Here is a 20,562-nt window from a genome sequence, read left to right as displayed (position 1 = left end):
CGGTCATTCGCCGTGCACAAAATAGAGGACACGATCTCTTGAGGTACGCTTAGGGCAGTGCTGTCGCACCTATGAGTGACCCAGGCGGCACCACCGCAGACTGGAGGCACGGGCCGTTCGCGACTTCTGCAGAAAGGGCAACTTTCTTGATCGGAGCTGCAAACACACGCGATCGTTTTGTCGGCCCGGGGAGTGCCGCTGAAGGAAACTATTCTTGTTACTGCGCAGTTCTGCTGTCCCTCGGAGGATGTACTTGCCAAGGGACATTTGGCTGACCGCTACATGCTGTTGCCTGATGTGCAGACTCTGGAGTCTTTGGAGAAGCTCTCACGGCATTTGCGTGAAAGCAAAATACTCTCTCAGCGATGAGAGCGGGTCAGGACGGAAGTCAGCCGCTGAGGAACGGTGCGTTTGCCCGGTGATTGTTTTTTTGCTAACGCCGTTTCAGCTCGGGTTGCCGAACCGGTGAACCTGAGACCATGTTTACCGCAGTCCTGTGGTGTGACGAGGCTCAGTCGTTTATTGTGCCTCCAGCTCTTGTCATAAACAACTATGTCAATGCTCACTTTGCACTCTAGTCCGTTTCGCGATGTCCGGAGCGGCTGTCTACCATCTTTCTGGTTTCGGGTCGTCGTATCCAGGGTCAACTTGCACTCAGCGGGTCGATCGCAGCAGCTCTCCAGCTAGCCGAGAGTCTACAAGGTCGCACCCGAGCCGCGACCTTCTACGCACCTCGGGGAATACCTCTGTTTCGCCCTGGTAGGTACAATTTTCCAACAAAAAGATGATGGATGGGGCGACTTCGCAGCGCTCTTCCCGACTTGTCGCGAAAGGGGTTTGTCGGCGCGTCGGTTGTTGCACAGAATGTGGGTGCCCAGTCTCTCGTCGGTCTTTGTTCCCGAACGCGAGGATTCCAGCAACCGCGATTGTTGCGCAGCTTTCTGCGAGACATAGCAGTGCAGGGCGAGTAGTTCTGGAATGCTGGAGTGGCGCCCTTGTGCCACGGCGATCAGGCGCCGGCTCCTACCCTTCAAGGGTAGAAGACAGCGAAAAACAGCAGCCGCATCACCGCCAGCCGACCCCAATCACACGCGTGTACGCGTTGCAGACACTTCGGCCACATTTGGACGGTAACTGCTGCTAGAGCGACGAGAGAACGCACCTAAACTGTGCTTCTTTTTCATATGCGATGAACAATGCTAGACCTGCTGCACAGAGCGCCTACGCCTCCTCACCACCTGTGAAAGAGCGGGCTTCATGCATGATGTGCTCGACCTGCAGACAGGTGTTACCCGTCGGCTCAGCCACCGGTTGCTACGCAGGTTCTCTCCCTCGGTACTCACCCCCGATAGCACACCAGACCCGCGCGTCACTGAAGTCTATCTATCAAAGGCCAACCGCATCGACAACAATGAGGGAGGACGCGTTGGACACTGTAGTGCCCGATTTGGCATTAACTCGAGTAAGCCCAGAGAGCTGAAAGGCCATGCGGACACGACAAACAATTCGGACGTGCCGAGCAGCGCCGTACACACCCGAAGTCTGATCATCCACGGCAGTGTGAGCGAATCACGAAGGAGCCGTGCAGCCACAACGCTGACCGCACATGACAGAGGTGTGGAGCCATGGCCGCGGAAGCGCAGACCGCAGTAGAGCTGTTCACTCTCCAGTGGAGACAGCAGGAAGCGAGTAGTCGAAGAGCGCCGACGTGAGCACCCAGTAACCGGTCGCCTGGCAGCGCGGTATTAACCCAAACGGCGACGCCACAGGAAAACCCATTCACTAGCCACAAACGAAGACATGGTAGCCGAGCAGGGCAGCGCTGCCAGGATGACACTCCCGACACGAGTAAACGGCCACAGGGTGGCGGAATTTCGACGGATTCATGTGTATCCTGTGGTACGCCTCCATGCCGCATACTTCGTTGTTGGGGGCTCAGGGTGTTTCCATCACGTCTTCATTGTGTAAAGCAGGGACAACGCAACCTGGAGGGTCGGCAACGAGGGATATTGCACTTTTTGCAAGGGAGGAGCTCAGACTGTCTACGGTGTTAAGAAGCCCCGGCGTGCACCCCGTCTCACACGCCCAGGGGGAAACATTCCCCGGTTCGGCCGCACTGAGGGCAGTGGTTTTGCACCGAGAAGGCTAGCCGCGACAGGGCGGACAAAGGTGACTTCTTTCAAGTTTTCTGGAAACTTACGGACGTATGAAGGTGCGAAGTGCGACTGACGGTTGGAGGTCCTCTGATATGATGACCCCTGCTGCGCAGAATCGGACGCCGACTCAACTGACTTGTCGTGTGCTGACTCCCGGCACAGCCGCCTGAGTTATATCCCTCGCCGCCCCGCCGCCACGGGATCTAACTCACGCCGTTGTGCCGGAAGCCCCAGCGAACGGCACAGGCTCGAAGCCGTCGGCACCCGCTTTGCGACACATGCGATCCTTGCGCATGCGGATCCTCCGCCCCCATGCCACAGCCGTATATACTGATGCAGTTTTCTTCTTTTTTTTCTTCTCGGTGATAGGTAGCTTTTCCGCGCAGCCCCTCTACCCTCGTTCCCCGTTCCTTCAGGCTACACCTGGCGGAGGACGCTGCACCATTCCATTGCAGTGCACGCTTTACTCATGTCCGTACATGCAGAGACTTTTTCCCTCACCCTTAGGAGCTGACGATTCAGTTGGATCAGGTGTCCCTTTTCCCCCCATTCACTCCTGATGTCGGAGGCAGAGCGGCCTCCCGTACCGGGTGCCGGTCCGCTCCGGTGAGAGGTGAATCAAGGCGGACTGCAGTCCGATGGCAAGAGCTCAAGCTCCTGCAGGTGCGGGAGTGGCTTGCCTGTGCGTCGCCAGTCCGTGTCTATGACAGCAAGAAGGAAGCAGATGACACAGCTGCTTTTAGAGGAGGTCCCAGCTGCACACGAGCAGCTGTGCAGCGGCGCGGAGCAGGCGAGAGTGCTATTTAGCCATCGATCGCCCCAAGCACGAACACTGTGATTGCGTTGCATGACTTGAGGCTTTTTGACACGGTCGCTATTTCGTTTGATTCAAGGGTCCCTTCTTTGCAGGTCTCGTGGAAACCTGATGGAAGTCCGTGTTGCGCCGGCGGCGGAAGAGATGAGGACAAACTCTGCGCAGAGGGAAACTATGTCCCTTCCTCTTCGGAGCCCTCCTGGACGTCTGTCGTAGAGGAAATCAACACCTGTTGACGGCAAAAGTGCGCAGCGAAGCAATGTGAAGAGCGCTTTTTCAACAAGATGGCAATCGCGAATTCGGCGGCGTGGGTCTCCAACACGAGCGCCAGATACTTCTCCTGGCATCCTGTATTCGAGCAAGTCTCTGTATCCGAATTCTTGGAAGGTGCCTTGCCGGAATTTCTCGGTCTCCGGATCAATATTCCCTCCATTTCGGAGTTGCTGTCCACGGGACTTGACAACACTGTCTCCGCACTGCTTCGTCAGTTCCTGCCCTCCTCACTTGAACCTACGACTGGGACCGAGGCAGATGAGTACGCGGCTAGAGTAGTTCACGGTCGGCTGGGGACCGCTGAGTTGCAGTTGCATTCTCCCGTTCTTTCCAGTCTCCACAATTCTGCTGGCTTCACGACGGATCCATCTGGAGGTTATGGAAAAACTCCTTTTACCTCGCTCCGTGAGCTTGTCCAGGTAGTCCCGTCTAGCGATGCTCTCGTCTGGAGTATTTCATTGCTGCAACTTCTGCTTTTTGTCCTAGTAATTCGGTCGCGTCGGCGCCACGCTCTTCAGTTGTCCCTTCTTTTCCTCCTCTCTTTTCTTCTTTTATGCTCCAAACATATCGGCGAGCTGTGTGCCCGATTGTCGCGCGAATTTCCGGGAACGGCGTTCTCCCAGCCCTACTGGAGGGACATTGATAGTGCACATACGATTTTGTTTGTCGTGTGGTGCTGTCCATTATTGAGTACTATGTTGGTTCTCTCCGGCGTCCTTGTGTTGGAGCTCATAAGTTCAATCCGTGTGCTGGTGCAGCTGAGGACACAACTGCACCGAAGAGCTTGCGTTCCAGTGCCTCAGAGTGACAAAACGTTTTTTAGCACTTCGTAAAGGCATACCTGCCCACGCGGGTTTGATCGCCTCAAGAAATTCGGGGCAATGTCTCTCCGCCTGTCACACCAGATGCTTAGTCATCCCAGAGTTGGAGTGGTGAGGCGGAGTGACTCCGGAGAGGATCGCGTCGACGCTACTCAGCGCATACACCATTAGATAAACTCCTAAAGCTTAACTCCTTGTCCTAGTACCTAAAGGCTTGTGCGAGCAACCGCGCAGCACCACACACAACGCGCGCAAGGGTCCCGTCTCGCGAGATCTCCAAGAGAGGACATTCGACGACTCAGCTTCAATGCCCTGGGTGCAGCCTTGTCTTTCCGACAAACGTCTGGGAGCGGACGCGAGGCTGTTATTCCGGTCCGCACATCGATAAGACTCATAGCGTGAACTGGCTGAGTCGCAGCGGAGAGAGAAGAATAGTACTGAAAGGGGACCAACCCGTCTCGAGCAATTGCCGAAGCACACCTCAAAATGACGGCGGCAGTAAGGACGTCAGACCCACAGCTGAACTAGAGCCGGCGCTGGGGCGAACCCCAGTGCGACACAGTGCGAGTCATGAGAAAACGAGGAGTGATTGTACCGACAAGCCGCAAAGGGAGGCAGAAGCAGCGAGCAGTGAAAAGGGTTATCTCGGAACAAGAGCACAGAGTGCCGTCTTTCTGCAGTCGGTCACTACGACATTATTGCTATGCTTCTCTTTCAGGGAAGCACTGTCATCCAAGCCATCTCCGGTTTGTCCTACTGGATGCGGCGAGCCCAGCCTCGGTGTGTTGCACGAAATCGGCAACCGCACCGGGGTCTGCGTAGATATCCCTACAGAAGGAACGGTGGAGCGTCAATACTCGACCAGGTGGGAGCCAGGGGAGTATGGAACTTTGTGGAACGGCTCAGGCAACGGTGTGCGCTGCGAATGTGTAAGTAGTGTTCATCTTCGCGGCTGTACCTGTGTGAGGAGGAGATACTAGCAGGGAATTCGCACCTATTTTGACTGTTGCTTTTCTTGGTTCGGTTCGAGAACGATCGTGTCCGGGGCGTCCAGTGACCGGAAAGGCTGAGATCGCGCGTAGAACAACCGTTGTGGACTGTGTGTATATACTACTCTATTGGACAACATACGCGGTGGACCCTGGCATACTAGGGGAAGATCCTGCGCGCCCCCGTGTGGAGCAGACAAGCCCTTCACCCCGCGGTCCTAGCGCACAAAATATTCCCAGGTCGCTTTCGACAGCTGCACCCTCGTCCGGCGAGGGTTCATGCCATCCGCTTGCGGACCGTCAATTGTAAAGTAAGAAGCACTCTCCATATGCATTGAGTCTTCGGACGTGAGCGTGGAAGATGATGTACCCGGGAAATCGGCGGGAGTGTCTATTGATGCCGCGCCTGTGGACCCGCCTGCCACGTATGCCTAGGAAGTGTCTCCGCTTTCTAGCTGAGAGTGTGATGAGCTTTTGACACTGGCCGCCTGCACGGAAGCTCACGCTGACCAGTTGGTGGCTAACTGGCGCCCCGGACCCGAAGGCTTCTGACAGACTACGTTTCTCCAAGGGGGCCATGCGAGGTCTTCGTCACTCACAGTGTACTCTGGCTCATGCAAATCTTAGTTGTCCGGGGTGGATCTAAGGTTCCCTCCTGAGCCTCATTGATAGCGCTGTGTGGCTCATACAGAGCTTGTCAGGGCTGACGGTAGTACAGGTGCCTGTTGGCGAGCCGGTCGCGTCAACGGGTGGATGTCCTTCAGAGGCAGCCATAGAGAAGGCACGAGGTCTGGGCGTCGGCTGCACACATGCAGATGAGTCACACAAGGGATTCGGACCAAACAAGCCCCACCCGCTGTCGACCACCCCAAAAGTACCAGCGAACTCATGAGCAACGGGCGATCCACGGCAGCAGTGCACGGAGTGGAACCCCCAGCTAGCCTGAGTCGCCTGCGGCACGTGGTGGGAGGGGAGGTCCAGAGCATGGGGCACTGTCACCCTGGGGACCCGTAGAGCTACCAAGACACGCTTAACGGTAGCCACTGTGTCCGTCCTCGTAGCGCAGCACTTGGTGTCTCGGCCACTTCTGTCCTAACCAGGCGCCCTCGGCGAGACGGCCTACTGAGTGACGCGAAAGATAAATGCCACGAATCTAATTGGGGTCTCCTGTCGCGCGTTGTGTCTTGCAAAAAGTTGCTGGGTTCGCATCACTCTTTCCCCGGTGCACACGTAACCGTCTCCCGCAAGTGGCATTCGTCCACAACAGTCAGCTGTCTGCTGGCTCTTCCCATCTTACTGCATGCAGTCGGACAATCGACTCAGAGTGCCTGTGGGAGAGTCGCTCGCTCCCTAGAGAAGTCGCAACATTCGTTGTCACCTAAAAAAATTTCAGTTCCTTTGTGTCGATCTCCAGCACGGTCACACTAAGAGCGTGTCATAATAGTTTAAGCGGCTCCGTCTGGCCGGCACGGCAGTACGGGTGAGGCTCGTGCATGTCAACGGTCTTCCTTGGTACTGGAAGGAGATGGAGTTCCTTGTTGGTGACGACACCGGCCTGCTGAAAAGCGTCAGCACTGCCTCCAAATGCACTTCCACATATCGCGCAGGGCAACAGGACCGCAAAGAGGCTATCTGTACCGCGTGCTGGTCGCAGCTGGACAGGTAACCTTGCACTCTCGCCTCCCATCACGGGTCCCCGCCAATGACTGCAAAGGGACCTCGCTCTCGTTGTTGGTGTTACGACTCCGTCGTAAGGCGTTGCCTCCTGGTCTTTTCACACCGTCTGAACTGGCTCGAACCGAGCTACTTCAAGTCGTTTCCTTCGAACTGTCAGCTGGCCGCGCGTGTTTTCACGACCGATACAGACACGAGCTGCCCCGGGTTGCTCTTCGGGTTGCATCAGTCACATTCGCCTCCCTGCTGCGGGGTTGAACTCCTGCAACGCTGTGGACGACCTGCAGTTGAGTGTTGTTTTTTCATGCTGGAAAGAGTCTTGTGTACTTGCTACTCAGCGCTAGCCCCGCCGACGCAGAGCGTCGCTTTCCCTTGTGAAGTCTGAGTTGGAAATTGTCTACGTGAGGGCGGACCGCATCTGATTTGGCCTCGGACCGCTCTCAGAGCCCACGCGAACGTGTATCATATACGGTTTTCCGTTGCCGGGGGAAGCCGCTTACGGCTTACGCTGTGATTCACTAGAATGGACTAATACATTTGAGACACAAAAAGGGCAGAGGGCGGTCGATGGTGAGCGGAGACCAAGCGCTGACACCACCTGGCATCCGTACTAGGCTACAGTTAGTGTTTGGGAAGGGAGATGCAGAGCCAGTCAGAGACACGGCGAATGTTCCTCTTTGCGGCCGCTAGTGACTGCTGAATGCGCATTATCCATATGTGGAGGCAGAATGCTTAGCAATGTTGACCCGTGGGTCTGGTCTGACGCTGTACAAACAGCAAGCCTATCCCAGGAATGACAAGCCGTACACTTCCTTCCCGGTTGCGATCCGGGTACTGGAGTCGTCACGGAGCTCTTCTTTCCCTTTAGTGCTTGAGCTGTGCGAATTCAACGCAGTTGCTAGCAGAGCGGACGCGGAGGGGTACCCTCCGACGATGGATTCTGTGCGAAGAGCCTCGATTCCCAGCGTCCATGTCTGAGTCTTGAATCCAAGCAGGAGCGGACTGGTGGTCTGGAGGCTCCGAGCGTTGCATCCATGAGGAAGAAAAGAGGGATGAAGAGATGCGTGTATCAGGAATTTGCTGCTCTTCTCTTACGGGTGGAGTGATAGCCGTAGTCACATTCCCGTCGTGACAGTCTGTCACTCTCACTTGTAGCGGGTCTATTCCGGTCGTTTCATCGCGGTGCCATAGTATTTGTTTGGCCGACCTTTTGAACCTTTTCCTTTTTGTGGTGGTAACTGGCGTTGTGATTTTTCTCCGCAGCAACGGACATCCTTTAGAGGTGACGGTCGGGCGACGAAGCGGTCTGATAGAGGCGCTTGGGCTGCCAGTGCCTCCTTCCACTGTCCTAGCCGAGCTCCGAAAGAGAGCAAAGAAAGCTTCAGAAAAGCATGGTCAGGGTTCTCTCCAGGAGACTTCACACTACTCAGCCCTGCCCGCACTCTCACAGTCCGTGCGTCCTCGTCGGGCGCTAAGGATTCCTAGCGCGTGCGTTCAGGTGTCCAACTTGCACAAGCCGGATGCGCGGTCCCTCCTTAGTGCCTCCTTGACTGATTTTCTTCTCACGGATCCCTACTTCTGTCGGTTCAACTGCCCACAATCTTCTCCTCTTCTTCCGTCTTCGTCTCCGTATCTACCATGTTGTTCTGGTTCTTCTTACTCTCAGATATTTTGTCTGGGTGAGGAAGGTCACGCCTGTGTAGTGGATTGGGAAGATGACTTTCTGGAGGGCGTTTGCCTGGCTGCGCGCAGCCTTGAAACAAACGGCCCGGACCAAGACGCTGAGACGGTGGTCTCCCGGGGTGAGGAGGTAGACGAAGAGGAGGAGGTGGACGGAGATGTCTCTCCAGAACGCACTCGGGGCTTCTCTCTCTTTGAGATTGACTTCCCTCAGGTGCATGCTTTCCAGCATCCCGCCGCTCCGTCTGTGAGTGGCATCCTTCGATCCGTATCTTCCACTGCGTCTGCGAAGCGGAAGCGGATGTCGCCAGGTTCTTGCTCTCCTACCTCCACCTCGTCCATCCCTCACGTTCGGGGTGCCTGGCAGCTGTCGGCTCCGGTTCACTGCTCAACTCCGGTCAATCCCTTGATGCCTGACAGGTTTGCATTCGGTGGGAAGGGAAATGGAGTGAAAGTTTTTGATTTGTCCCAGGGACGCTATGTATGGGCTTCCAAGAACGTGAAGCAGACACTGCTTCAACTGCAAGTGTCTGTCCACCCTACAAGCCTGGCGTGGCTCTCGAGTATGCATCCGCTCATGCTTGCCGCAGGCACAGCCAGGGGCTCGGTCAGACTCTACGACCTTAGGTGTCAGAGAAGACCGGTTTACGAGGTTGCAAACGCGACACGGGGCAGTTTCGAGTCCAAAGAAAACCGTGTTATATCCGCGATGGTAGGAGAAGAAGTTCAGCTACACGGCCCACGAGGTCTCTGGAACCTTGTCAAACGTGTGTGCGAAAATGCTCAGACTGACACGAGCAATGGAGGCATTCCAGACCCTTTCCTTCAGTCTGGGAATCAAACCAAGCCTGAAAAAGAGCTGCAGCCCAAGGGGCAGGGCTTAGCAGATGAGCAAAGACGGCTGAGTGGCAACGACCCAGGAACCGAGGCTGTCGCTGCCGAGTGTACAGAAAAGCGGATAGTGACGAAGAAGCGAAAAAATAGTCACAAGACGCGTACTGTTGAGGCAGAAGCTGAGTCGTCTCGCAGCGATGGAGAGAGGGCAAAGTGTCAGGTAATCCAAGTGCAGCGCGAGAGAAGTGAAGACAAGGCTTGCAGTAAGGAAGAGTTGGATGCCATATCACAACCTAGGGTAAAGCGTGAAGCAGACGGGGAACAGAAAGGAGACTCGAGTGAGTCGGCAGTCTCTCGATGGACAGCTCACGCGAAAGCCGGAGTGAGAACGATGTATGGGCAGACAAAGGCGAAACTGTATTTTGCTGACAGCCTCGGTGCTGTCTATGTACATGCGGTGCTGACGGAAGACGCTCTTCTTCGGCACATAAATAAGGACATAAAGAAACACAACAGAACTTCGTGCTGCACGACTCTGAGCGAAGAAGAAGATCTGGAAGCAGAGACAGGCAAAGGGCCAGCGAGGAATTCTTCGGGACGGGTATCAGCACACCAAAGCGGGCACACAGACACCAAGACAAAGAACAGAATTCTGCTGGCATTCCGAGAAAAAGAAGAAGCTCCACTTTCCTCAAAGAAGAACTCGTCCAAGCGATGTACCTCACCTTTAAACGGGCCGCAGTACGGATGCTTTTTTGTAGGTGGATTCAAAGGTGCTATGGGCGCCATCGTAGGTACGTTCAGAGGGGGGCAAGCGCGGCTGGTCAGACCGGTCTTGGTAGACTTCGAGTATGCGCTATCGGGGTGAAGCAGTTGATGCATGCCGGCGTTTCGTTGTGCAGCCGCTTATGTCAGTCAGGTAAAGACAAATGAAACGGGGATCAGTGTTGTGCCTTCGGTGGTGTAGCGGTGTGGTTGGGCAACCGTGTAAGCTCAGCTACGGCGTCGGTTGGAGTCCAGTTAGGGTTACATTATTCTAGCTGCGAGGATGAGCGGTCGCGGTGGTGGTCGGGGACCAACAGGCATACGAGTACAGCTCTGCAGCCGGAGTATGGCCAGGAATTTTACCGTCTTTTCATCTCCGCGGCCTTTACTCCGATTCACTCTGTTTTGAAGATGTGTAAGGAGGGTTTGTTGGGTGCGCGTCCCGTCGGGCTCAGACTGTGGCAAATCGGAATTATCGGAACCCCGGTGTTGTACGCAGCCGTAGTATAGCACAGGTGATCTGGCCATGAATCAACCGGGCACGAGCGCATCACGATAGATCACCTTCGTGTGCTCTTATTCTGTCCTTGGTTGTCATAGCTGCGTTGAGGTCCGGTAATCCGTTGACTGTGTTTCCCACGGGGAATAGGACTAACCTTTTTCTTCGAAACACACTTCCTTTCTCGCATCAGGATAGTCTGGTACCCTTCGAGGCGTAACATTAAACCCCGGAGGTTTGTCCCGTACTATATGCCACCCAGACGAAGTACCACCTCAGTCTTTTGCAGTGGTCGGCTGCTACTCCGCAGTATGACTGTTGTTGAGAGCACTTCATTCACGTGAGACAGGGTCTGGACAATGTCACACAGATTGTTTATCTGCGTGCGTGCTGTTGGTACGCGTGGTTCATAGAGCTTGACGTGAGGCTAAGTCCTAGTCCCCTGCAGCCTGTGGCCGCTTTACTGTCATTGCAGCTCTGGCCGCGGACGTCTCGCGGCAGTACGTGGTGGGAGTCGGCTACGGCCGTCACGCGTACATCTGGCAAGCAGTTTCCCGAAGACTTGTTGCCAAGGTTCGCTTTCACCTCTTGCAACTGCTTCACGGACTAGTTCACTGCCATTTCTGGTAATGAGGTGCCGTACCAAGGGCCATTTCACGGATATCTACCGTCATGCGTCATGAGAGCCTCAGGTCACGTTGGGGGTTTGGTCAGGAAACTCCGTCAACCCGGCATGCCCGGATTCTGGCTTCTGCGCAAAGAAGGGTCACTGTATCGTCTACTGGATGCGAAGCCTTGGTTGCTGTTCTCCGAGCCGCTGCTTTCTTATTTATCTATCTGAAAAAGACATCCAGCCGCACAGTATGAGAGTGGCAAGCAGCAATCCGCGCTTGGTAGTCGTTTTTTTTGTCCGGTTCGGCAGCGAGAAGGTATTTGTGGACACGTATCTTCTCCTTTGACTAGTCAGCAAGTTGTGACGACTGATACTCTCTTGGAAGGCTGCCGTCTGCGGAGAACCGGCTTCGCTTGGAGTTCGCGCCTGATGTGTACTTTTTTTCCCAGGTGTACCTGAAACAGAAACTGCTGGCAGTTCTGCCGGGAACCCAGTTAGCTGCCGAGTATCCACGTGAAGAACCACGGGGAAAGCAGGGATCACGGAGCGAAGAAGACGACAGCGGAGACAGTGAAGAATCAACTGGCGAGGAAGACTCGCAGAGTTCGCTGGGCAGCCTCTCCGAAGGCGGGAATGACGACGAAAGTAGAGAGGGAGAGGAGTGAGCAGTTGGAGGCGCTGACCCAGTCGGCACTTGTGAAGTGGTGTAAGTGATTAGTGCTGAAAACTGAGACTGTAGGGGAAACGGAAACACGGAGCTCCTGCAGTCGGTAGAGGCGTTGAGAAGTTTCCCGGATACTGGAAGATGCTAGACAAACTTGGTTTGGTCCCTTGCCTCCCGATAAAAATCTTCCTCCGGGGTCTTTTTTTTTTGCGGACACACGCCTCAGACTCCGAAGGCGCCTGCGATCCGCCAGGTTGGTTATCTTAGAGCATCTGGGCAGCTCCTGTCGCAATGTCCTCGTCCACGCAGATGAATCTGCTTATTGACGAATAGCAAAAGCTACTTGCGCACGCCAGCCGAGATGTAAAGCGAGTTCACGTCTTGGGCAAAGACCCATGACCGAGACGTTCATGTATGTGTGTATGGACATACATACATAATGACCAGATGCCGTTGCTCCGGGGCTGCCTCTGAACTACACGGGATCAGCTAACAAAACCAGTGCGGCTGTCGCCTCTGTCCAGTGGTTTCAACACAAGCTAATCACTGGCAAGACAGAATAACTCATTGCCATCATCGATTTTCGCTGCTGAACCTGAGAAATCTGTTGCGGCTCAGTCGCTGAGTTCTCATTTGACGACAGCCGCGGTACGCACAGCTCCTGTCTGCGGCTCATATGCCACAGTTCGCCGTGGCAACCCCGTTGTTAGCTTTAGCTATGGACACGCGTAACCTTCAGGTCGGTGTCACGCGCCTCGTGGCGTACTTTCCAGTCGTCGTGGCGGACACTGGACACGTGGAGCGCCGGCTATAGTGGCCACTGCTCCGGCCGACCTAGTTTCCTCTGCCCAGCACGAAAGCGTAGGTGAGGGGACGTTCCCGCGGTAGAGCCACAATAGGTTCAGCCCTTCGCTGTTGCCAGCGAAGTCCAGTGCTCGGTGAGCTGCTGCAAAAAGCATGCAGGAACTGCAATCACGTGGAAAGGCGAGACCTTCGCGCTACCTACACGGCGTTCAAGGCTGCCCCACGATGACACTCTCGGGAACCGCCCACTTCTTGGACGCCTGTGCTATACCGACAAGCTCTCCGCCGCGGCAAAGACACCTGGCATGCGAAGTGCCGGCAGTGTCCTCACGTCAGCGATGACGGATAGGGCCTCCGACAAGCGACCCCGCGTGTCAGCAACACGCTCGTCGTCTCTCGGCCCCAGACCGAAAATTGTCCGTGGACGGAGCGGGTTCGCCAATGATCTGCTCCTGATTTCAGCGGGTCTACTTCAACGAAAGCACAAGCTGCCCGTGACAGAGGTCACGCAAATCACCTAAGCAGCACTCCAAAGAATACGCTTCTTTTTGGGCGCCTTTCACCCGGCCTGCGGAAACCTATCACATGCTGCATCTACGACGGACAACGAACGGAGCCACGAAAGAGAAAAAAAGGATGTAATTCGTGAAGAAGTGACTTCTACCGGAAGAGTCGTGTATCCGCGAGACTGGGGCACTAGTACGCAAGCAGCTGCTTTACGGCCGGTTTGGTTGTTTGATCTCCACGATCCGCAAGCCTAACAGGAATCCACACCAAACACATATACAGGGCTGCAGCGGGACTGAAGGACGAATAGCAGAGTTTTACTCAGCTGAGGTTTATCTGGCGAAGACAGGCGTGGGATTGCACCGCCGTATATCGTCTTCTGCATCTTCGGTAATTATCCTGTGAAGCGTCACGGAACCTAGATGAGGCATCCAAAGACTCAACTTCCTCGCCGCTCTTGATCCGCTGACGTGGAACTAACGGCCGACCTACACTCTCGTCCACCTGGCGAATGACCCGCGCTCTGCGGATTCGCTGAATAGGTACTGGTTTCCTCCAGATCAAAGACAATGCAGTGAAACGACCATCACAGGGCGATACTCCCGAAACCAAGAACAGTGCACTGCTAGGCAGAACATCAGATGATTTCTTTGACTGACAACTCAGTCGATGAACCTAGCTGCAACAGAAGTGCAAGTCATCTTGATCACATCCATATTCACGACTGGGTGCTAGTGAGACACGACTGCACAGGAAAGAAAGCCAGTCGTCCGTAGGCGGTTTCGCCCGCGTGGGGTGACTTCCAATAGTAAGTCTGGAATGAGAATGGCTCCGCATCATCGAAGTCAGCAGCACGCCTCTCAGTCGTCATCAGTGACCCCGCCACAATGTAGGAGAGCCAACCACGGAATAAGACCACTCGATCAGAAACTTTCGTCACCCAGGCCATACTCTGATTGCGGGCAAGAGCCGGAGACCCACTGCCTGCGCTATCAGCGCCATGGTCCTCTTTTTGCTTAAGCTGCGGCGCCGAGTCTCTACTATGAACTGAAAATACCCCGACAATCGGCGTGCGACACAGTGCTGAGAAAGCACATCATGGCTTGGCTTATGGACACACAAAACCTTGCAGTGCGCCCCGAGAACTTAAAAAACTGTCTTCCCTAATCCGGCAAACTTACCCGCTACCTTGTGGTGTGTGTTCCCGATCAGCCTCCATACCGGTCATCTCTCTAAATGTATCCAGAGCAGACCACGGAGACATCCAGCATGACGACGTGAGTGCGGACAACCTTTAGCAGGCCGCATGCCTCTCTTCCGTATACGCGCTCGGGTCCTTCCATCCAACGTTTAGAGGGGGCTAGACTTCCGATGACTGCCTCCCTCTCACGCCGGATGTGCGTGACCCGGGACATGTCGGGCTTGGTGAGGGCGGTGTTGCACGCTCCGCGGCTACTGCCAAGCCCTTCAGCCGTAACGGCGCTGCGACTGACCATGAGGGGTCGGTTGGAATTTGCACACCTAGTCCTGCCCGCCACGCTGTTGTGTCCAGGCTACACTCAGAGCAGCTTGTTGAGCCTCGAATTGTTCTGCAAGTTGCTGAATTCTTGCGCCCTGATACTGTTGACGGTGTTGAGGGGTTCGGCGGGGGGTTGGGCTTCCGCCAAGGCACACGCGGTTCCAGTTTGCTGTCCTGAATGCAGGCTGTGTTGCTGCAGGTGCTGATGAATTTCCAGCTGTGCACACTGCCAGGACGCTGCTTCTCGATACTGACTCCCGTTCACAAGTTCTGTGCTGTCTTGAGTTGCCATCGCCCTAGGCTGCTGCTGCTTCTGAATTTCCCTTACGACCCCCCCCGTTCGCACGTGCTGACCTTCGTCCTCCACAGGACCCTTCTGCCTGCCGCGCATAATGCCTTCTGGAATTTCAGCAGAAACGCCAGAGGAACACCGAGCTCCACCCATTGTCGGCCACACAGTTGCAGTGACAGGTGAGGTCTCCGGCGCAAAAATATCAACGCTTTCATGCGCGCTTACTAGGGAGACGGGAGATGCGCCAGGACCTGAGGCGACGCTCTTCGCGGCTTCAACTGATGACGCGCTAGAAGGCGCCTGGGCCGTTACGGGGGCTCCGGAGGGAGGTGCGACGACTCCGGACTGAGAAGCCGAATTGCCTTCATCCAGACTTAGGAGAGCCTGCACGTGAGTCTGGCAGTCGGCAACCATGAACAACGCACGTCAGAAAACACGGGGATGTGAGTACCCGAAAGACCCTTGCTCAAGCCGTTCCCTCACGCCGCGGTATCTCATTATGTTGGCCGCTCTCGGCCTCCGTCCTAGGCACTGTCTGTGTGAAGACGCCAGTATAAATAGAGGCACTGTATTTGACGGAAGTGCATCGTGAGTATCGCCAGTAAGGATCCAGGCCCTTGAGAGGATCTCTCTAAAGGACTGAAGAAGATCAAAACCGAGGAAAACAGCTCACCCCGTACGCCACCTTGGGCGCGCCTTTTCTCACTGTGCACAGTCGGCGCTGGACATCCCGTCCAGCAGCTGACCTCTTGGTCAACACACACACATGCGGACAAACTCCTTTTAGGGCACTATCGCTGCACCAACAGACAGTCCCCCGCCTAATAATCTACACGGGCGAACACAGATCCTCTTGGATGTGGGGGTAGTGACTCGCGCAACATATGGATGGAACGTGTTCTTGGCGGACTCAGAGCGAGTATTAAAGTAACTCCTCTCGCGTCTTGCAAGCCAGCTACTGTCACGGAGCACCGTGCCGAGATAGAAGGGTTTGGTTGTCTTACTCGCAACATGGCCCCAAGTCCTTCCAGTTCCTGCTGTTGGACAGTAGCGGCTCCTGCCATTCTGGGGGAGGTAGACGCCAGGGAGACACGGCCCACAATGAAACTGCCTAGAGACCCTGTACACAGGTACGCGCAAATACATTTGCGGGACGGGACGATGAAAACGAGCGCTATGGAGCAGTCTGGTGTCGACGCAGAGAGAATAACTATAAACAGCATATCGATACATGTAGATGAGTCTGTAGCGAATAAACTCCTCTTGGCAAGAGAGCCTGGACGTGCTTTCGCCTTCAGACGACCTTTCCGTGCGCGGTGAATCTGCTGGCAATCTGTCGCTCTCCTCAGTGCTGCCGTATCACAACATGTTTTTCTCCGACTCTTCTGTCCTTGCGTCGTCGTACTCTTTTCCTTGACGGGTGCTCTGTCTTTGCCCTTGGTGCGGGACGGCTCTTTAGTTTTCTGCATCTGTCCCCCAGTCTTCCTTGACGGGCGCTCCGTCTTTGTCCTTCGTGCGGAACGGCTCTTTACCTTTCTACATCTGTCCCCGTCACCAGTTCCTTGGGTTTGCACAATCACGTGCTACTTGGAGCTTGGCCCAGCGGCAGGATATACATATACATAGATACGTACATGAATATAAATATATACATATATACCCGGGAAGAGGAAAAACTTCCTTGTTCAGAGACATATACCCCAACAGTAATCTATGGATATGTGTGTTTACTGCACTCTTACACACAGATACCACCAGCGGCACTTCGACCGAGCGGTGCTCGCGACGCCCCGTTCGAACACAGGGCTGTTTGCCACCCTTACTCGCAGTATTGTACCAAGACTACCCGGTTTTTAGAGGTCCTCTCTAAGCGTGTGCTGGATCTACAGACGGTTCTTTGAGACTGTTCGCGTTAGTCCTTGTGTGCTCCATACTCTGCAAAGGTGTCCTATCCTCTTGTAGCTGCAACAGATCAAACTGTAGAAACCTTACAAAGAAAACCGGCACGTGTTGTGCAAGCGCGGAACGCACTTTCACACAACCCAGCCGAGGCCAGTCCCCGGAAGGCTCTTGCCACCCTCTCCCAGTCCACCTGTACCCGAGGAGCGCTATCAGTGGGCGATATTTGCCCCACGCTGCCACCTGGATCAGCGGCTCCCTGCAATGCAGATGGTCTCTGCCCCCTCCCTTTCACCACTTCTCCACGATCTGCTCCCTCTCCGTCTTCTCCCCAGTGAAGCCCCGTGTGGTTTTTCGAGTCCGATCCAGAGATACTCGTGCTGCGCGAACCGACACGCGTTTCCTCCACTGTCGGGTCCGTCCTCGTTCCTTCAGCCGTCGAAGAACTCGACGTCCCTTGGTGCACCACGTCTCCCGCGTAGTCTCGGGAACGTGCGACAGAGCTGCTGGAGTCTCGAGCACCTTTCTCCTCTCCGTGTGTGTGAACATAAAGGTGTCCTGGCCCGTCGGGGTCGCTGTACTGGTGTCGGTTGGAGTTACTGCTGTCTTGTCTTCTCACCAGAGTGCTACGCCTCCGTTTTTCCTCGGCCTGCCGCAACTGTCTCTTCACTTCCTGCACAACACCTTCCACTGCCCACACCGGCAAAACAATCTCTTCTCTGCATCTTTTCCCTCTTTTCCCTTCCTCGCTTGATGAGCAATCCACACCACGTTCGCTGCACGTCTGCAGCGCCAACACGTTTCTTGCGAGTGTCGTGTTTAGCTCCGTGGCGGCCGCTTCAGCTGCTGCTCCAGTCATGGATTTAGACGAGGAAACAGACAGGAGGCGGTGCCATCTCACCTTCGGCAAAACACGATCTTTTCCTTTTTTTGCTTGTGTCCTCTCTGAACTCTTAGTAGCTTCATTCAAGACGTGCTCCGGTGGATTTGGAGCGCCACTGTCATTGTTCTCAACAACATGAATCTCTCTCCGAGCCACTACGGGGGGGCTTCTGCTCTCCAGAGTAGAAACTGTGCGAGGCTCTGTGTAACGCGACCCTGAGCTTGAGGTAGTGCTTTCGCTGCTCATTGCAAGACCTTTCGGCAGAGGCCGGCCTGGCTTCCTGCCTCTCCGACGAGTTCCACCTCGCCCGCCAACTACCTCAGCGCTTGAACAAGAAGCTGAAATCTGTTGTGGCAGTTTGAAGCCGTCGTGCTGTTGCCGTTGTCTTGGGATACCTGCGTCTGAGTGTAGGGATACCGAGGCCTTGAGCCTCGCGGTCCGACAAGCAGCTGTCCGCGTTCCGGCCTCACTACCACGGTCTGATGACACACTACTACATCCTGCGTTGCCTGGAGTGCCAAGAAACTCTCCCTGCTGCGGTGACACTGAAAAGCGCCAGCCTTTTGTCGAGGTGGACTGAGATGGCAACGAGGGCGATGCAGACAAAAGCGAATGCAGGCGCCGATCACGATGACCGGCCGAGAGAACGCAGGGGGGAACCTGAGAAGCGTCGTATTGGCCGGCTAACTGGCTAGTGCTGGAACTAGAGTAGTTTGTTGGAGCTGGTGACACGTCAGTGGGGAGAAAGAACGATGTTTCTGATCCTGGGGGCGCCGCGCTCAAAGAAACAAATGTACCACCTTGAGAGTAGGGTGGGCATTCAACAGAGGACGCCAAGAGCCGCGAGGTTTGGCGAGCTTCTCTGCTTGAGACAAGGGGGCAGGCAGAAGAAGACGAAGTACCATCAGCATAGGGGGAGGAAAGATGTGGTACGTAGGCTCTCACCAAATGCAAAGGCGAGGGGAAAGTTGCAGACGAGGCAGCAAAAGACGCCTGAGAGGACCCCAATGCATTGACGGGAGGCAGCGTTGAAGCAAGAGAGCCATAACCTTGCTGCGGAACAGCGGCACGGTTTGTCCACCAAAGAAGCGAGCCTGACTGGGGGGAGGTGAAAGCTGTATGCGCTGTCTGCACAAAAGAAGGAGTCCTTGCCGGGAAGCCGGCCGGGGGAGCCGAATTCGGATCCAACAGAGGCGAGCATCCTCGGAGAGCCGTAGCGCGTCCAGCGAGGTCCATCGTGGCAATCACCGGAGGCTCAAGTGCTAGGACGGGGTCTGGGGTACTCAGCGCTACATCGGGAGGTAGCCACCTGGTAAGTCACTATGGACCCAGCTTTGGCGAGCCGCTTCCCACGTCCAATCTCTCAATAGTTCGCTGCACAGACAAACGACGGCGGGGATTTTTAGAGTAACAAGATGGTTGCCAGTCCACCGACGCTGCAGAACAGTCAGTCAAAACTGTTCACCATATGTGCAGTGTGGCTCTTCACCATCACTGCGAGTTCGGCGGGAAACGAGAATTGCGGAGTTCCTGCGTACCGACCCGACGGCGGCGGTGCGCAAGGCAACGCGTGAGTGTGACCTACTCGCAGTGCAAGCGAACTCCGAACGGGAACGAATCGCAAAAAAGCGGACACTCTCGCACCAGACTCTCACGCAGCGAAAACTTCTGCACCGCGGAGTGACGAGCACGCGTAATGGACGAACCGGAGCGCACTTATCGACGAAGCTTCAGGGAGACCAAACAATTTAGTCGACCTGAAATGCAGAGTTGCGTCCGGTGTGCTACACGAGAAGATGGCAGCGAGCTGTGACACGCACACCAGACGGCCAGACAGCCAAAACATCAGCAAATGGTACCTGCTGAGGACACTCGTGGAGTCAAGATACGGATGGAGAACGGAATGCGAGGAGGGATTTTTGCAAGTATCCGACCAGATCGGAAGACGTATCCCAACGAAGACACACAGGTGTCCACATGCCTGCCAGACTACACGGAGAAGTCTGACGGCAATAAACCACGGTCACCGGTCCTCTCTAACTGATAGCAGACCAGTAATCTCGAATCGAACTACCACAGCACAACGCCGTGGCAGAAGCACGGGGTTGCACATGCAGATCCGGGGGAGAAACGGGAAAGCACAGCGAACAACCACGTGGGAGAAACAGAGATCATCTCGGTGCGCATGTGAGAAAAGACGCCCATGTACGCTTCCTGTGATCCACCGCACAACACGAAGAAATGTACGTTCCTTCCTTCTCTCCTGGGGAAGGAGGAAGCAGAAGCTTTCAACCGGTTGTGCCCGTGAATCTAGCCGTATCCCGGGAGGTGTAGAAAAGCTACGGCGACACCCAGTTGACTTGTCCGGTAACTTTTGAATCTCCCCTCAAACTACTGTTGTCTATTGCGCCTTGGCGACTTCAGTTCGTGGGGGGAGGCTCTGTTGTAAGTATTTACTGCAGAGGACCGGGGGCTCACTAAGGCATAGTGAGAAGCGCCCTGGGCCAACATCGGCCCCTACAAGTACACCCCACCAGTTACAGAAGCAGGCGCCGCAGTCTCCGCTGGTAACAAGGCACCGTGCAAGTGAAGCACTGGCGATAACGCCGGTCCCCGTAGTTTGCGTTCCCTGGAGCTGCGGAATTCTCATGTGATGCGACGCGCCACCTCAGGGTTGCGGGTCCACCTGCCTCGTCTATTGGCTTTCCTTTCCAGACTGTCGAGTTACACCTTTAAGTCGAGTTAGTCTGGGAGCCAGCCTTCGCGGAGACGGTTGGGCTCCTTTTGCTTGGCCATGAGTAAGACGATCCAGGTTGTTTCTCTGGTAGTGCATTAGCCTCTTGCTTTGAGTCGGGGGCGAGGGTTCAGGCGGGGGG

General features: G+C 55.3%; 5 protein-coding genes across 5 annotated transcripts; 4 read left to right on the top strand and 1 right to left on the bottom strand.

The window, feature by feature from the left end:
* Positions 1-2,191: 2,191 nt before the first annotated feature.
* On the top strand, positions 2,192-4,038 carry CSUI_007725 (uncharacterized protein; the record flags this gene model as incomplete). Its single annotated transcript, XM_068067869.1, has 1 exon — positions 2,192-4,038. A coding segment is annotated over exon 1 (783 nt), but the record flags the coding sequence as incomplete, so codon positions are not given.
* A 2,163-nt stretch (positions 4,039-6,201) lies between these two features.
* Positions 6,202-12,398, top strand: CSUI_007723 (uncharacterized protein). The gene is made up of 4 exons (XM_068067867.1): positions 6,202-6,715; positions 7,991-10,035; positions 10,954-11,114; positions 11,568-12,398. Exons 1-4 carry the CDS (start codon positions 6,579-6,581, stop codon positions 11,781-11,783), a joined length of 2,559 nt encoding a protein of 852 aa, XP_067920154.1. The 5' UTR covers positions 6,202-6,578; the 3' UTR covers positions 11,784-12,398.
* Positions 10,114-10,402, top strand: CSUI_007724 (uncharacterized protein; the record flags this gene model as incomplete). The annotated part of the gene is made up of 1 exon (XM_068067868.1): positions 10,114-10,402. A coding segment is annotated over exon 1 (111 nt), but the record flags the coding sequence as incomplete, so codon positions are not given.
* Positions 12,399-12,541: 143 nt separating the features above from the next.
* On the bottom strand, positions 12,542-19,731 carry CSUI_007722 (uncharacterized protein). The gene is made up of 4 exons (XM_068067866.1): positions 16,897-19,731; positions 15,909-16,024; positions 14,275-15,300; positions 12,542-13,343 (listed from the first exon to the last, which is right to left on the bottom strand). The coding sequence occupies exons 1-3, from the start codon at positions 18,920-18,922 to the stop codon at positions 14,653-14,655; spliced, it is 2,790 nt and encodes a 929-aa protein (XP_067920153.1). The 5' UTR covers positions 18,923-19,731; the 3' UTR covers positions 12,542-13,343; positions 14,275-14,652.
* On the top strand, positions 19,195-20,481 carry CSUI_007721 (uncharacterized protein). Its single transcript, XM_068067865.1, has one exon. It carries the CDS (start codon positions 19,483-19,485, stop codon positions 20,062-20,064), a length of 582 nt encoding a protein of 193 aa, XP_067920152.1. The 5' UTR covers positions 19,195-19,482; the 3' UTR covers positions 20,065-20,481.
* The last annotated feature ends 81 nt before the right edge of the window (positions 20,482-20,562 follow it).

The sequence above is a fragment of the Cystoisospora suis genome (genome assembly GCF_002600585.1).
Source record: "Cystoisospora suis strain Wien I chromosome Unknown contig_4149, whole genome shotgun sequence".
Classification (NCBI taxonomy): Eukaryota; Apicomplexa; class Conoidasida; order Eucoccidiorida; family Sarcocystidae; genus Cystoisospora; species Cystoisospora suis.
This window is presented reverse-complemented; position numbering and strand designations above follow the sequence as displayed.

What these genes read in the sequence shown, in the direction of transcription:
- CSUI_007722 (XM_068067866.1), bottom strand. Translation starts at nt 18,922, where the DNA reads ATGGACCTCGCTGGACGCGCTACGGCTCTCCGAGGATGCTCGCCTCTG. An exon ending in AACACGTGCCGGTTTTCTTT is followed by an intron (nt 16,025 to 16,896) that starts GTAAGGTTTCTA and finishes ACCTGTGTACAG; the next exon opens with GGTCTCTAGGCAGTTTCATT. An exon ending in GACTTGGGGCCATGTTGCGA is followed by an intron (nt 15,301 to 15,908) that starts GTAAGACAACCA and finishes GCCGACTGCCAG; the next exon opens with ACTCACGTGCAGGCTCTCCT.
- CSUI_007723 (XM_068067867.1), top strand. Translation starts at nt 6,579, where the DNA reads ATGGAGTTCCTTGTTGGTGACGACACCGGCCTGCTGAAAAGCGTCAGC. An exon ending in TGCTATGGGCGCCATCGTAG is followed by an intron (nt 10,036 to 10,953) that starts GTACGTTCAGAG and finishes AGTCCCCTGCAG; the next exon opens with CCTGTGGCCGCTTTACTGTC. An exon ending in TGCAACTGCTTCACGGACTA is followed by an intron (nt 11,115 to 11,567) that starts GTTCACTGCCAT and finishes TTTTTTTCCCAG; the next exon opens with GTGTACCTGAAACAGAAACT.
- CSUI_007721 (XM_068067865.1), top strand. Translation starts at nt 19,483, where the DNA reads ATGGCAGCGAGCTGTGACACGCACACCAGACGGCCAGACAGCCAAAAC.